General features: G+C 33.1%; 2 protein-coding genes across 3 annotated transcripts; both read right to left on the bottom strand.

The window, feature by feature from the left end:
• Window positions 1-180: 180 nt before the first annotated feature.
• Window positions 181-10,711, bottom strand: LOC116342355 (protein crumbs). Its single transcript, XM_031769924.1, has 28 exons — window positions 10,424-10,711; window positions 9,411-9,548; window positions 8,578-8,892; window positions 8,042-8,499; window positions 7,302-7,979; window positions 7,055-7,232; window positions 6,843-6,920; window positions 6,686-6,754; window positions 6,544-6,578; window positions 6,260-6,464; window positions 6,082-6,173; window positions 5,362-5,479; window positions 4,844-5,229; window positions 4,596-4,776; window positions 4,375-4,527; window positions 3,397-4,314; window positions 2,877-3,320; window positions 2,714-2,797; window positions 2,427-2,647; window positions 2,243-2,345; window positions 2,111-2,137; window positions 1,863-2,042; window positions 1,743-1,792; window positions 1,548-1,665; window positions 1,360-1,473; window positions 1,161-1,245; window positions 856-1,024; window positions 181-728 (listed from the first exon to the last, which is right to left on the bottom strand). Exons 1-28 carry the CDS (start codon window positions 10,470-10,472, stop codon window positions 495-497), a joined length of 5,880 nt encoding a protein of 1,959 aa, XP_031625784.1. The 5' UTR covers window positions 10,473-10,711; the 3' UTR covers window positions 181-494.
• Window positions 10,712-11,153: 442 nt separating this feature from the next.
• Window positions 11,154-16,321, bottom strand: LOC116342554 (uridine-cytidine kinase). 2 transcript variants are annotated; one of them, XM_031770213.1, is made up of 10 exons: window positions 16,101-16,321; window positions 15,969-16,034; window positions 15,718-15,908; window positions 15,529-15,647; window positions 15,441-15,467; window positions 15,011-15,063; window positions 14,902-14,946; window positions 14,789-14,837; window positions 12,249-12,398; window positions 11,154-11,350 (listed from the first exon to the last, which is right to left on the bottom strand). In XM_031770213.1, the coding sequence occupies exons 1-10, from the start codon at window positions 16,203-16,205 to the stop codon at window positions 11,247-11,249; spliced, it is 909 nt and encodes a 302-aa protein (XP_031626073.1). In that variant the 5' UTR covers window positions 16,206-16,321; the 3' UTR covers window positions 11,154-11,246. The 2 variants fall into 2 exon arrangements, with proteins under 2 accessions (XP_031626073.1, XP_031626074.1); XM_031770214.1 differs by lacking the exons at window positions 11,154-11,350; window positions 12,249-12,398 and adding an exon at window positions 12,810-14,183.
• Window positions 16,322-16,404: the final 83 nt, after the last annotated feature.

Genomic DNA, 16,404 nt, shown 5'->3' with positions numbered 1-16,404 from the left:
GAAGATCCGATAGATTTCGTCAGGAGGATAATCAAAGCTTTGTTCGGATTTATTATTGTTTCATAATGATATAAAAAAGAATATTATATCACATGAACAAACTTATATTGACGGTTTTTTTGAGCTAAAAATATTCAGTTGAATTCTTGGTTAAAGTATACTTTGAAGATCGATATTATATAAGTTTCTGGAAAATAGTTTATTTATATCTAAATAATATGATGTGTTTTAAATTATTTTACAATAAAAGATGACATGTTGACGTAACATGAAATTGGTCCAGGTTTTATCATAATCAAATTGAAAAACTTCACATGAATTTCACACGTGGTTTCAAGCTTTTGGTTTCGTCCAAAATAATTTCTTTTTTTTTCGTGAAAAATTGAACATCACACATGCAAGTACATATTGCCATTAGATATGTAAATATATATTCAATAGTTTAACTAAATATGGTCAGAGAAAACGCAGTCTGATATTCTACAATTATCGTTTTAAATTAATCGCTCTTGCGGCGGCACTTTTAAAACATTATCCATTTCCAAACGAGGATTGCAATATTCTTGAGCGCTCGGACTGTATGTACCGCGCGTCGCTCTTTTGTTACGTGCCATTATTAAGAAGGCAACTAAAAATATTCCACCAATAATAAGAATACCCACCAAAATTGGTATAACAACAATCGCAATCGCAGTTGGTGAAAATCCGCTATCTTTCTCCGATACCGCCTATTAATGAAAATAACATTTATGAGAATAACGCCATGCAATCTTATGTGTGACATTGAAGAATGGAAAAATCTTGCTTCTGCTACATAATAGAAAAAATAAGAGACTATTATCACAAAAGAGTTACCTGTTCGGTACAGTTTTTGCCAGCATACTCATTTGTACAATTACAATAATAGTCAGCCACATCAGTGCATTTTTCCATACAAATGCCGCCATTTGCGCAGGGGTTAGGAACACATGGATCTTCAAGCGAGCAGTCGTTTCCACAAAAACCATATTGGTTGCATTTACAACTAAAAATTGAGAAGGAGAATTTTTTTAAAGATTTTATCTTTATAAATTGTGCTGAAGATAAATTGAACTTTACTAGCAAATAAAACTTTTCATCAGAAGATCTCTCTTGTAAAAATAGAAAGATTAGTAATTTACCTATATGATCCCAGTGTGTTTATGCAATATCCGCGACCTCCGCAGTCAATGTGATCTATCTCACATTCATTTATATCAGTTTCACCTGAAAATGTTTCATACAAGATTATTTATCATGTAGTTTTTTTCTTCATGAATGAAGTTCTTAAGTACTTTACTCAGAAAGCACACTGTTCAATTGTGAAGAAAAATAACTTACAGTTAATGCCTTCGAATCCAGTTCCAGCGCATCGACATTGATATCTTCCAATTAGATCCAAACAGTCTCCATGCACGCAGGGAGAACTTTCACATTCATTCAAATCACTTTCACCTGTACACGGATAAAAAGTTGAGTAAAATTCGATCAAAAATATTTCATCAAAAAAATAAATGAGTAAAACTTACAAAAAGTGCCGGTGTAGCCTAAGCTGCATTGACAAACTGGAGATACGCCGGTAGTCAAACAAAAGCCTCCATTTTTACAAGGCTCAACTGCACAGAAGGGAATATCACACAAAGCACCCTGTCGTTTCGAAAATTCGATAAAAAAATGAGAAATTTTCATTTTGATAAAAATGGATAATTTTTTGTAAAACATACTTGATATCCTGGTCGGCATGAGCATGTGAAATTATTTCCTGTTGTTGAATCTGAAAATAATGATAAAAATAATTGAGACTTTTTCTATGTATTCCAAATGTATGTGGCTTGAATGCGTACTGTGTCCATCAATGCAAGCAAAGCTACCAGTCTTGCAAGGCTTGTTTTCGCATGTCACCAGCTTAAGAATATCACATTGTGGCCCATCATATTCCTCTGTACAAGTACACGTATATGATGCAAGCAGGTCTGTACAATTTCCTCCATTGTGACATGGTTGCGATTCACATTCGTTGATTTCTAAAAGAGAATTTAAATTTTAAATAGTCTGCACATGTGTGATAATGATCATAACAGTGGAAATTTACCAGTTTCACAGTGCATTCCAGTGTAACCTTGTTGAAAAAATAAAATGAGAGGATATTGTAAATTAAAACGATGATAAATCTTGGGCAATCAACAGAGACAAGGATAATTAAAAAGTATAATTTATTTCTCACCTGGAACACATTTGCAAGAATAATTTGCAACGAGATCAATGCATGTTGAATTATTCAAGCATACAGCGGTAAGACATTCATCCGTGTTTTCTGAGCAATCGTCCTGTTCACAAATCGATATTTTTTTTCAAATTAAAATGTTTATATACAATTACTGCTTATTTAACACAAAGTAAAACTGTACCTGTTCATAACCGGCGGGGCATGTGCATGCATAGTCATCGTTGGGATTCGTACAAATACCACCATTTCGACAATCCGATTGGAAACATAAAACGCAACCTTCTTTTGGTTTGGTTGAGTTCAATCGAAAACTTGAAGGTGGTCTATTCTTCTCGTTGTAAATTTCGTCATGTGGAAAGAATGGTAAAAGGTATCCGCCTATGCGAGCCTCTCCAACGCATCCTTAACAGAGAAATATATGACAAAAATGAATAAAAGTCTAAAGATGATTTATAACGGATTTAATACCTTTAAACGCGGCACCTTCATCGTCTCCAATTAATTTTGAATCGATTGCTGGCTCCAACCCACCCAAATAGATTAAATTTGTGCCTGAAAGTAAATTATACGCATTTTATTATTCTTGATGAAAAACAGTTAACTTGAAATTTTGAATTTGAAGTATACAAACCTGAAAACAATTCAACAAATGCATTTTGATCAATCTCCGCTGACGTTGACTGTTGAGTATCGTATGCTTCATCATATCCTTTAAAATGTGCCTTAAGCACATTATCTTGAACATTAATAACTAGAGTTTGCCAATCATAGTTAGAATTTTCTTGGGTGAATCTTTTGATTTCGGGTAGATCGCCAGTTAAATTCCATAGTAGTGTCACTTGATTCTTATAAATAGCAATTTCAAAGTATTTTCTTTGATTTTGAGCATAAAGCAATGTTCCCCCCGTCTTTGTTCTGTACGTAATTTCGATTGAACCTTTCAGTTTCAATTCGTTTGATTTGATTGGTTCGATTTGATGGAATGTGAATGCCAATGGATTCATTTTATCACCTTGGAAGGTGACATTAGTCTGACACTCAAAACCGTCGTCTAGATTTTGACAGATTCCATTTCCTGAAAAAATAGCACAAAAACGGTTCATTTTTAAAAAAAATGTCACACTCTATACCATTTTTTATTTCAAACTCACCTGGACAAGTGGTCAATTCACAGAATTGCGTGTCTTGACAATAACGACCCACATATCCCCGTGGACAAATGCAAACAAAATCATTCCATGTATTTCGGCATGTTGCTGAATGTAGGCATGGGTCATGTCTGCACAAATCGTCCGATACCTCACCAGCCAAAATGGATGTATCATCAAAGTACGCGATGCCCAATCGTTTTGGGAGTCTCAAGCTTTTATCTTGAAGCGGAAACAGTTCAACAATCATCGACTGTGAACCATTTGATATCTGGATATCTTGTATAATTCCTTTGAAATAGTCCTTGTCGGAGTTCACCAGTGATATTTCATTTTCACTGTCATCGTCTTTCGATTGATACGCAGTCGGTGGGCCACCCAAATACAAATTTTCAGCATCCAATGGTCCAACCGAACTAAGTGTTTTTCGAAAATATTCAGTACCGTTGATTTTGACCTGAACAAGAGTTTGATTACGAATCACTTGCAGAAGATGGACGAATCCATTATCTAGCCGATTGCCACCAACTGGTTGCTCTTCATAGCTACCGTTTATTTGAAATTTAACCAATAATTCACCACCATTCAATTTGGCCGAAACACATGAAAGATTACCACCGCCCGAAGCTTTTTTGGGATCGCTTCCAATGTAAAACACATGACCTGTGGGCTGACGCGTTCTTACAAACATTGAAATATCAACCACACTGCGTAACATACGTCTGGCAGATTCTGTTACATTGACAAAAACGACGGAATGTGTAGTATTTTCATTTCCGAATGTTGCCGCTGTTATGTTGTATTCACATTTATCGCCGAGATGAGGTCGCCGGCAACTACATTTAAATACAGACCATTCGTCAATACATTCGCCATTAATCCCGCACGGATTTGGATCGCATTGCGGATTTCGATGGCAACCTAAAAAAAAGATTAATTAATTAACGGCTCAGTTTGTTTCACAACACTACGAGTACATACCTGGTTCTATATTTTCCAATGTTTGATTTGGAATTTTCTCCAACGGGAATATCCATTGACCATTGATCGTAATATCTTGCATACAACCAACAAAACTGGATGCCGCGTGAGTTAGGTGCCTCAGGTACGTCGTTAGACGTGGAATAGATCCACCTTAATAAGTGATTGAAGTCGAAATGATTACCATGATTTTTAGCATTCTATCGTATTGAGTTACTTACCAACATACGTTGTAGGAAATACGGTGTAACTTATACTTGAATCATATTGTGTAATTGGATAGATTGTTGTCTCTTCATTGGCCGATAAAAGCAAGTGTGTCGAGTTAATGGCAACGACAACTCTATGCCATTGGCTATTATTTAAACCACTTCCAATGAATACACCTTCCCATTTGTTGAGCTTCATAAAGAATAAAATAATTATTATTACTAAAACGATATGATGGTGGTGATATTACAATACTAACCAAAGAAGAATGAAGATTCAGCCGGCCGTTTACTAATTCCAGAATAAATCGATTAAGACCGGTTTCAACTGAACCGCCTCCGCTGCCAAAGACCAAAATGCCATTTGGCAAAGTTGTTTGGAATCGCAAACTGATGTCGTACCCTTCTGCACGGTTGGTGTAAACAGTGACCAAGCTCTGTTTGTTAAGTGATAGCGTTGTGTCTTTCTCACATCTTTCACCAGTGAAACCATCAACACAACTGCAATTGAAATGGTGCTGGGTCTCATTTTCCAGTGATGGTGTGCAAAGTCCATCGTTTAGACAGGGAAAATTTTGACACCCAATCAACATAACAGAACAGTTTCTACCACCCCATTCTGGATCACATTTGCAATCATAGTAACCTTAAAAAAATAAAATAAAAACGTCTTAATCGGCATGCGCATGATATGTGTCTAGTAAATGATTTCAACTTTATAAAGTCATAAATTAAAAATTGCAATATTGCCATTTTCCAATCTAAGGTTGGTTCTTACCAATGCGATCAAAACATTTCCCATGAATACACGGCTTATACGCTTCACATTCGTCAATTTCTATTTCGCACAAGGTTCCTTCATATCCATTTTCACAGCTGCATGTAAATTTGTTGACCTAAACGAGAGAATGTATATTATTTTAAATATACGACTCTATGAATGAAATTCAACTTTAGAATCTTTGGAGTTTTGTTCTATATTACGGGTATTCAATTTCAAATATTCCCAATTTTTTTAATTATAAATCTACAAATATCTTTGTGAATTTTATCTCCAAAGAGAAACTAATTTTTATAAAACAATAAGAAGTTGTTTTGATCGAAGCAAAAAACATAAAACGACCTCAAATGCACTTTTCATACATTATAAGCATAAATACTGTTTTTCAATCAATTGCTTCAATAGCACTAACCGAATTGATTTTGGAGTTTTTGTTTTCTGATATTAACGAGTCGTTAACGAAAAAAAAAATGCTAATTGAATGTCAAGTTTTACGACTGACATCATGTTAACAATGCTCAAAAACTTGCCTGACATTTTCTTGATTTTCGTAACAAAATTAAAACATTTCGTCGATGATAAAATCCACAAATTGTGGTCTGCATTCACATGTTTAGATGCAAAATGTTTGTTAAATTACAAAATGAATGGAATAAATATGAATGAGTCAATGAGTGTTAAAGTGTTAGTTATGGCAAGCGTATGCCCCAAAATTACCTCATCATTACATATTCCATGTATGCATGGGTCTGATGCACATTCATCGATATTAATCTCGCAGTTGTTGCCCTTTATTCCTGGTACGCAAACTATAAATGAAATTCAACGTAGTAAATTCATCGGATATCAGTGAGAGTGTTAATCATATTCAGAATAAATCTTCATCGGTACATACCACATTCATATCCACTTGCATTTTCATAAGAGAATTTCTCATAAAATATTCGTGGCATCTCTATGTCTGTGTGTTGGTTTGATAGAGCGTATAGAGTTTTATTTGATCTTTCCAAACATGTTCCATTGTTCTGGCAGGGATCAGTCGCGCATTCATCTATGTCGATTTCGCACATTTTGCCACTATATCCTGGATAGCAGTTGCACTATAGAAAAAAAACACTCAATTATTCTAAGAAAACTTGTGTAAAATATACGAAATCGAAAAATATCTATTGAATTTACATGATAGTCGTTGATTTTGTCAGTACATTCCCCACCTGAAAATACAAAATGCGATAAACACGTAAAATAACAATTATCATATGATGCAATTAAATGAGATGTTGAAATCGAAATATAAACGCAAATATTTTGTCATATTTACCATTTACACAAGGTGAAGATAAACATTCGTCAATGTTATTTTGACAATTATCTCCTGTAAAACCGGTGCCTGTTCCATATAAATATAGAACAAAATAAATGAATTACTTTTTAGCATTTTTGTGTTATTCGGACTTTTAAAATCAATATGTTCATACCTGAACAGTTACATAAAAAGCCACCCAACATATCTTGACATTGACCTCCATGTTGACAGGGCTGTGACTCACAATCATCTGTTAATAAATAGGGAATGTTTAAATTTTTTGTCATTTTAAGTTTCGGCAAAAAAATGTAACTACTTTAATATTATTATCATTTTGCTGCTTTCTGTGAGTATCTCAAATGGGTTTTTTGATTTTGTAATTACCTATATCAATTTCACAATGTTTTCCAGTCATCCCGTTTATGCACATACATTTATATTCGTCAATTCCATCAACACACGTAGAACCCTTGAAGCAGGGACTACTGGCACAGTCATCAATATCGTGAGCACAGTCCTTCCCTTCATACCCCGGTGGACAAACGCACTTGAAGTCATTAACCTATCAAAGAGGTAAAACTCTTTCAGTATTTAACTCGAAATGTATTGCCATTTTCAAAGTGTCTATCACCTTATTTATACATGTTGCATTATTTTTACATGGTTGACTTAAACACTCATCAACATCGCTTGAGCAATATATACCCGTATAACCTGGTTCACAATAGCATTTAAAGGTTCCAGGCTGATTTACACAAATTCCATGAACACAAATGTTCGGATTTTTTTTACATTCGTCAATATCATTTTCGCACAATGTTCCGTCGAATCCATCCGGGCAAATACACGCAGACGAATTTCCATTGCATGAACCACCATTCAAACAGGTGCAATCTTGACTTGAAATGGATTTACATTGTACACCAGTTGAATCGGATTCACAATCATATTCTTTATTCTCACACATTTCTCCACTAAATCCTCTTGGACAAATACACTGAAACGATTCGTTCCGATTGATGCATGTACCACCATTGTCACAAGGTTGCGTCACACATGGATCCATTAACTGTTCACAATTGAAACCAACAAAGTTGGACGGACATTCACAAACATAGCTGCCGTACGTGTCATAACAAACACCTCCGTTTAGACACAAGTTGGCATTTCTTTTACACTCATTCACATTATTTTCACATAGTGGCCCCGAATATCCAGTGTTTGAACAATTACAACGAAAGCCTGCCACTTCATCTTCGCAAATTCCGTTATTTTGACAGGGATTAGACTCACAATCGTCTTTATTCACCTGAAAAATACAAAAATTCACATGAAAATATAAATAAAAATTCGAATTTAATGAATTATTACTTCGCATCTGGCTCCAGTAAATCCTTTCGCGCAATCACACTCAATTTTCGAAGTGCCGTCAACAACGCGACAAATGCCATTATTTAAGCATGGCCGATTTTCACACAAAGGATGTATCGTGATTTCGATTTCGCAATGAGCGCCGGTAACACCTGCTGGACAATTACAAGAGTAATCACCACGGCTGTCTTCAATACATTTTCCAGAGTTGCACGGATTTGAATTGCAAGGTGATCCTTGATCGATTTCGCAGTTTTTCCCCGAATATCTAGCCGTACAATGACACACATATGTGTCTGCTTGAGAAACACAAACTCCCTTCTGCATGCATGGCTCATGAACGCAATAATCAACTGGAGTTCGTACTAACACATCGTTTTGAGTGCATGGACCTTGCATCAAAGGACACGGTCCAAATTGAATTGGATGATTTTGAACACTTGAACTAAAATTCAGGCCTATGAATTCAAAAAAAAGCAATGTGTTTGATTACAAAGACTTATTTTGAATCTAAAATAAAAAAGTGAAAATTTTACCTGGACCATGCAGCATACAGCCACTATATGTAGTAGCCAATATAAGTATGGCAGAATCATCACTGGGTGCATCGGTTAGAAACAGAGTGTTGTATGTTGAATTGGCAATTGTTGATTCTTTTCGGTCGATCAACAACTTCAAGGTTCCCATTTGCGGAAGGAACTCAATGGTATGCCATTTATTGTCTAACAAATTTGTAGTGATTCGTGCCTCAGTATGAGCATTTGGCGTGACCAATGAAATAGACACATAATCGGCATAAATCGACAATAAAAATGTTCGGCCGCCATACCTCTGTGAAATCAATTCACCGCCTGAAAAATAAAACCAATATGGTCTCATTAAAATAATACCTCATAAGCTATTGTTACTTATTAGTAATCGTTTTCGGTCTTATGCAAGTAAATTGTACAACTCTGTTAACATTTTATTTGTTTGTGCAACATTGAATATGAGGCACCAATCGAATTCGCATTACAATGAAACGTGCATTAGAATGTAATCAATTCAAAAGCATTTTTTCCTATTTGCAGCAATAAAGTGTAACAAAGTTGCCACAGAAAGATATTTCATCAAGATTCAGCATGACAGCCACGGGGAATGCAACACTCCTCTATTTAGTTTATCATACGCCAAAACACAAACGACTGAACTCAACCTCTATACTTTCAGTGAATTTTATTGTAATCGCGACATTTACATTATTGATTTTGATGTTTGCATGGAAACTGTTAAGTAGATTCACATTATGTTTGGATTTTAATGTAATTTTTTTATTACATTAAACTTAGTTATTACTTTACTTCAATTCAATAAACCGCTAAATATTTACCTTTACAACTTCTTATGCTGAACGCAGAGTGTTTCCACATTGGCATTGGTGTTAACAGTCGTAAATAAGACGATCCATTGAAATAAGCTTCTCGATTTTCATTTGCTTCTGTTGTTCCAGTCACGTGCGGTGTACAGGCTAAAGAAATCAATATTGAAAATTTATACACATTCACCGCATACATGTATTCTTCGCCCAAACCATCTATGAAAAATCCAATAAAGTTGCTACCGAAAAAACCTAATCACATGATCAGGTGATGTTTCATGAGAAAATCCAATTGATTGATTTAATATTCTTCTTTTATCTTGAAATCACACACTGAATTCGAAATATTTAATGGAAAAAATGCGCATTCTCATTACATAGATAATATCTAGTAAAGTATGCAAGTACATTGGCCCATTTCTCGTTTATTCCGTTCACAGGCATAAAACAAAACTGTTTTTTTCACATTTGATGATCTATTTGACCTAGAAAAACATGTAACACATAGTTTTTGACTTTTCAGCGAAATATTACATCTTCGGAAAAATCAGCAATCAATCAAAAAGGTCAGAAGATATGATGAGTTTAAGAAACATAAATAACAATAATAACTGCCATTTTTCAATCTATATGCGCGTGTCAAACAATCTACCTTACGCAGAAAAAACAGCACACACGCATACACACATAAGTTCACTAACACATACGCACTATTTGTACTATAACTAAACACCTTTATAACCTGCGTGCGAACGGTACGTGTATAAACGATGGGAAATTACAAACACAGGTAAACAACAATACATAACTTTGTGAACGTGTTGAACGTACTATAAGCGTTCTTTGAGACGTGTGTAATATTGGTGATTGAGGGCGGAATACATGAAAAATTAATTTTTATATGCATTATGTACTTTCCAATCTACTTTTTTGTTCATTATTATTCTTGCAATCAATTTGGACTTTATAGGTTTTCTTTTTTAGACAAACTTTACTTCTTTTTAATTTGATTATTTTGTCCTTACCGATGAAAATAGCCACTGAACAGAGGCCCCAAAAAGTAATCTGACTCATATTGTTGTTCCACACATTTGTTAAATATACATTTAAATTCTTTATTTTGCACAATCGAGAATAATTTTGATTATATTTTGATCCCACAAACACACACAAAAAAAAAACAAATTATAAAATAAAAAATTAAGGCCCACTATTGATGAAACGTATAAATAATAACACAAAACAGTACCAGAAAAAAGAGAACAAAAATTGAACAATACAAAACTTCTTGCACTCAAGTTACCAACTAACTGAAGTTGCTGTACACTACTTTACAATGTTTGTCTAAAGCTTGTTAACAAAACGACATCTATTACGCTACTCTATTTCATACATGGTAAGCATGTATTTGTTGTTTATGCCGCTTTTATGTGTTGATCATTCTTAAGTTTTGTTCACAGTGCATACTGCAAGTGTATATTGAATGAGTTTGTTTGTAGATACCTGTTGTTAGTTCCATTTTCCATTTCATTCACATTTGTGGTTTTGAATGAATCATTGAATACATAACAAGAAAGAGACTTGTTTTTGCATTCCGAAAATAAAAAAGACATTCCGTTATTTGCTTTAATTATAATTTGGTTTTATTTATTTTGAATTAGGTGAATGAATACTTACAAGAGAAACATTTACTTACATACATTTATTACCTTCATTTAACTGCTAAAATGTTGAGCAAAAAATAAAGGCACATTATTTCAGAAATAAGATTGTCATATAATTTATTACTACGGAAAATAAGTTAATACATTTTGATTTCTACATTTTAAACGTTTGTGATTTGATCGGCTAATCAATATCAAGAATGATGGCTCCACGACTCATATCTTTTTCAACTTGTAAATGTATATATTTTGAAAGTGTAGAAAATCGACGATTACCATTCCAACTTCCTTTAAATTAATATCGTTAATAAAAAATAATCTTATATATAGACATATTTCATATGTTCAGTTGATTAGATTTTTTTTTTTTGAAAATTCGTAATAATTGATGACATTAGAAGAATGATAAAATATTAGTAATGTTTTAACCGAATGTCAACCAAAGTTGGTTATGATAACGTAAGCAAATTTTTAAAATATTCACTTGAATGAAAAAAAAAAAGCAACAGAAACAAAGATCCTTGATAAATTCATCTTTACAAAATCTATGGATGAGACGCAATCGCTTTAAACTGATAGACAAAAAATAATCAAAAAGTATAGAAAGCAATACGTACACGAAAATGCATGAATGTATAATTCTTGAATGAAAAGTAATTCCGTACACTCAACAGACTGAATGTAATCCAACGTGTAAAAAACACTCTCTCCAAATATTACGATGCCTCGTCGAGTGAGATTCACGTCGTCGGATTAGATTCCTTTTATCGAAATGGGCGGATTTTTGTTATCGCATGGAAATCTGTTTTTTTGTGGCGTGTGTTTTTCTATTTCTAAGAGAGCTGACACTTGTCTGTGTATATACCGTCAAAAGATCTGAAAAATAGCCATGCTACATTCTATCGTTGTTAAATAAGAGTTATTCATATTGATATAGTATATTCAATATCCGTTGTCTTTGGTATGTGTCTCATCCTAATTAGATATTGCTAATTTCCTTCTTTTACATTTGTAAATAAACAAATGAGGTAGCTCCGCTACTATTAATTTTTGCTATATGTAATTACCAAATTACAAATCAAGTGAATTTTTCTAAGCAGTAGCAACACTTTTTTTGGAAAAGTTTATTTTTGAGTCTAATGCGGTCTATGCATATTATGTGAATGTGACTCAATTTTCTTCTTACCGTGAATCGGTGATGTTGGCGCCGATGTCGATTCATTATTACCTTGGCCGTCATTATTTTCACTATCATCAATGTGTGATTCCGCTTCAATAATCCGTCCTCTGTTATTTAAAAAGTCACGGATATGTTGAACAATCAACTCAATCGCAACTGGAGAAGAAACAAATAATTTCATAACTATCACCCTGAAATAATATTGTTCGTAAAACCTTTGAGAAGATTATACATGCTAAAAAAATTGTTATGAGAAGCTTATAATAAATAACACAAAATCAAAAGAAAGACTAGTACGAGATGAATTTCTATTTAAATTACTCGTTCACAGTGCACACCAAAAAAATGTTCGATAATGAAATGGCTAAAATCTACCTTAATAATGATGAAAAGTCATGAATAAGCAAAATAATACAGCATGCTTTCAATGAACGCAATTGTTATTGTTAAACTTGCCAAAGATGTAACGCCATCAAGAGAAGCTGCATATAATAATTTTGAAAACAGTTGCTGTGCATTGTTACAGTTTTTGGACACTATTTTGATAGTTCGCATTACTGGTATGAGTTTTTTTTTTGTCGAAAAAATCAATGTTTTTAGTAAGTATAAAATGATCGTGTAATGAACTGGTTTTATTTTTTTTATATTTCTATTGTATTTATGCTATGCTGTATCGTCCACCCTACAATATAGGGGCTTAAATAACATGCTATGCTTTATGTTGACAATTCACATTTTAATAATAATATTTTGTTAAATGATCATGTTTGTTTTATTTACTTTGGTTGTTGAAACATTTCTGATTTTATTTTTGGCGCCAAATTTTGGCGGCTAGAAACCAATTAGTTATTTTTTATTTTTTAGAAATTCGATGATTTGAACATGGTCTTAATTTTGCTAAATAAGATGAATATTTTGGTTTGTGGGCAAATTCACACTTGAAAAAGTAGTGATCTTGCACTTTTTTCTAGTTCAAGTTCTAGATATAATATCTTTTTTTTATTATGAAAACTTATAAAATATTTCATTTATTTGTATTTTTTTATGTTTTAAAAGATTTCTCTGCAGAATTATCAATTAGATGATTTGAAAAGAACATGTACCTTTCACATCATATCTAGATGATTATGCAAACTGGTGAGCTATAACAAAAAACCTTCTTCAGCAGAAAAACATCAAGTGCTGGTTTTACAACATTGCTGATTACAATAGTTGTGTTTTATCTTGTATGATTAGTTAGCCAGAATTCACCACCAAAAAATATGTAAAAAAGTTATACGTTCTTTTCAAATATATTCACAGACATTATATCGACAATTTTTAATTAATAAGATGCATTAAGAGAAAAATAAGTATTTTTAAAATGACAATATTGTTTTAATGCAGACAATAATTTGTAATCGCATAATCTAAATTATGAACTTGAAACTGTGCTGAGCAATTTCCATCATGGATCTGCTTCAAGTCAAAATTATCAAGTATTTTCGATTTTTCGATTTATGTGGACCTTTTTCAGACACCAGGTAAATTCGATCATGTTTTGGCACTTTTTCCATGTATTGTTATGGTGCAATTAAATTTGCACTGCAAATATTACTATTTGTTACCATTTTGCACGATTTCTGCCGAATATTGGTTTGGTGTGAAACGTTGTGGAAAATTATCGAAATAATATAAAATAATATGGCCCAATGATGAGCACCTTTTTTTGGAAAGAAGTAAATGCGAAAAGAAAACCAAACCTTTTTCCAATTAATAAGTAAGACATGCTTGGTGGTAGAAGTTTGGATAATTGGTACTTATATGAGGCCTATAATTTTACATAAACCTACGCTCTTTTTATACCATTTTCTTTGAAATCGTCGTTACCGTTGGATAATTGGTACCCTTTCGGCTGCAAAATCGTATCGCGTATGTGATGAACAATTAATTCAATAGCAACTGCATATTATTAAATAAGCGCATACAGGGATTTCCAACGAGACAAATTTCAACCGAAAAAAAAAAAATAAACAAAAAATGAAAATAATAAATCATACTGCTGTGTTTAATAGAAAAGGATTTATTCCCGAATCAACTTGATAAATAAATATATGTGAATTAAAGCAAATTCTATGGGGAAAGGTTACATAATCGTCGAATCCGAAAATTCCAATTGTATTTGATTTTAGTCACTATTTTAAAATCACAAAAAGAGACTTGAACTTCCATTTCATTCAAAACTTAAACGGCAAATTTCAAATTTCTCATTGTGATTAAACAGTTCGTTCTCATTTGAAAACTTGACAAAACACCAATGAATCTGGTTAACTAACTACGTTTGTGTTAATATCTATTTTACTTTGGATTTTTGTATTAGCGGAATTGCGATGATTACGAAAACCGAATTGAATTCGTCTTTCCCTTTCATGCATGCATTTTAATTTTCAATACGAAAAACAGTAGAATCGACTATACCACTACTAAAATATGAAAATTCCACTTGAAATTTTCCGTTTTTAATAACTTTAATAAAATGGAATAGACACGGAGAAAAATATACACACCTGAATTGTCAGCACCTCTTGGGATAATGACATCAGCAAATTTCTTTGTCTGTAAGCAAAGCAATAACTTATTGTCTATGGGCCGTTCGAATAGAATTCACAACAAAACTTACAGGCGAGCAAAATTCTTCAAACGCTGGTTTCACCAAGGTCATATACTGAAACGGAAGGTATTTTTGTTTTATATCGATTGGATTATTCATTAAACTGTTTGATACATACCTGCGTCAAAATATGTTCCAAGTCACGACCACGCTCAGTTATATCTCGAACCACTAAATTAGAAAATATTATTAGAATTTTACTGACATAAAGTAAGTCATCTCCACAGAAGCAACTAATATACACTTAGATGACGTACGTTTAAGTTAGATATTTTACTACATGGTACATAACTTTTTGTACATTTTTTTGTATCACGTCAAAGTCAAAGGAACATAAGATTTCGTTGGTAATAAAACAACAAAATGGAAGTGTAACTACAACCATATGGTGCAACTGGTTCATTTTCAACGAAATCTCACATCAATTCAATTAGATTAGAATTAAATTGATCTTTAGGAATTTTGAAAACTGTTGTGTTAAGCTATAGAAGTGTGGTTGAAATCAATCGAATATTGTAATTGCATGAATGAAAGTAGAATTTCAATACCTCTGCGCGAAAGACGCGTATCCGAATCTATGAATTGGAAAAAATAAAATAAGCCATTTAGTTTTATAAAATGTCGCATTTAATGTACCTGTATCGACAAATAGCTTCATGTGAAAGAGATCTCTGATGGCTGGAAAGTAGAAAACTAAAATTCCTTCAAATAGTACAACGTCAGCTGGATATATAACCAAATGGTTATCAGGACATCTAAAACAATTAACGTATAAACAATTTGTTGAACAATGCCAACCTGATTGTACAATTATACAATACTTACTGAGCGTTACTTTTATAATCATAAACAGGGATAACCACTTTCTTCCCAGCAAGAATTTTCTTCAATGTTTCAAGAAGGTGTTCTTCATCGAAAGCCGATGGATGATCAAAGTTGAAGAGACCCTTTTCAGCTTTTGCTCTTTCAGCAGGGCCCAACTGACGGTAAAAACTGTCTTGGCTAATGCTGACAACCTACACAAAATGTCAAATTAATTTCAAAGTGATACTAAAATGACTAAGGAAATCGATTACCTGACGTTCTGCTTGTCCTAGTTCTGATTGACCCAATTGTTCCATTATTCGTTTACAAACAGTCGACTATAAAATAAAATTAAAAATAATTTCATAGAATCACTACGTCCAATGTCAATTGATGATGAATACCTTTCCACTAGCCGTTCCCCCAGCAACTCCAATCAAAAATGGAGTTTTTGGTTCTAAATTACTAGGGATTCCATTTAATTTAATAACATCTGGTTCGTTCGACATTTTTAAGCTTTTCAAAATCCACAATAATGTAAAAGGCAAGTTTTACTTCTATTTACGTTCTATTCTTTTATTTGGCTGAATGACAACTGAGAATTTTCATGAAAAGTTGCCTTTACACAACGTGCAATGTATATATATATAAATAGAAGGTCCAAAAATTGTCTGTCAGTTACTTTTTGACAACGAAAATTAACTATAG

The sequence above is a fragment of the Contarinia nasturtii genome, unplaced genomic scaffold, assembly GCF_009176525.2.
Source record: "Contarinia nasturtii isolate CC-2019 unplaced genomic scaffold, AAFC_CNas_1.1 Cnas_scaffold_864, whole genome shotgun sequence".
Lineage (NCBI taxonomy): Eukaryota > Metazoa > Arthropoda > Insecta > Diptera > Cecidomyiidae > Contarinia > Contarinia nasturtii.
Note: the sequence above shows the minus strand (reverse complement) of the source record. Positions and strands in the feature narration are given on the sequence as shown.

Bases quoted from the DNA above. Each gene is read 5' to 3' on its own strand.
- LOC116342355 (XM_031769924.1), bottom strand. From the start codon at position 10,472: ATGAGTCAGATTACTTTTTGGGGCCTCTGTTCAGTGGCTATTTTCATC. The intron at 8,893-9,410 runs GTAAATATTTAG...TTTATTTTTCAG, and splicing joins CAGCATAAGAAGTTGTAAAG to GCGGTGAATTGATTTCACAG. The intron at 6,579-6,685 runs GTAAATATGACA...TTGTATTTTCAG, and splicing joins ATCTTCACCTTGTGTAAATG to GTGGGGAATGTACTGACAAA.
- LOC116342554 (XM_031770213.1), bottom strand. From the start codon at position 16,205: ATGTCGAACGAACCAGATGTTATTAAATTAAATGGAATCCCTAGTAAT. The intron at 16,035-16,100 runs GTATTCATCATC...TTTATTTTATAG, and splicing joins GGGGAACGGCTAGTGGAAAG to TCGACTGTTTGTAAACGAAT. The intron at 12,399-14,788 runs GTGTGTATATTT...TTTCTTCTCCAG, and splicing joins AAGAGGTGCTGACAATTCAG to TTGCGATTGAGTTGATTGTT.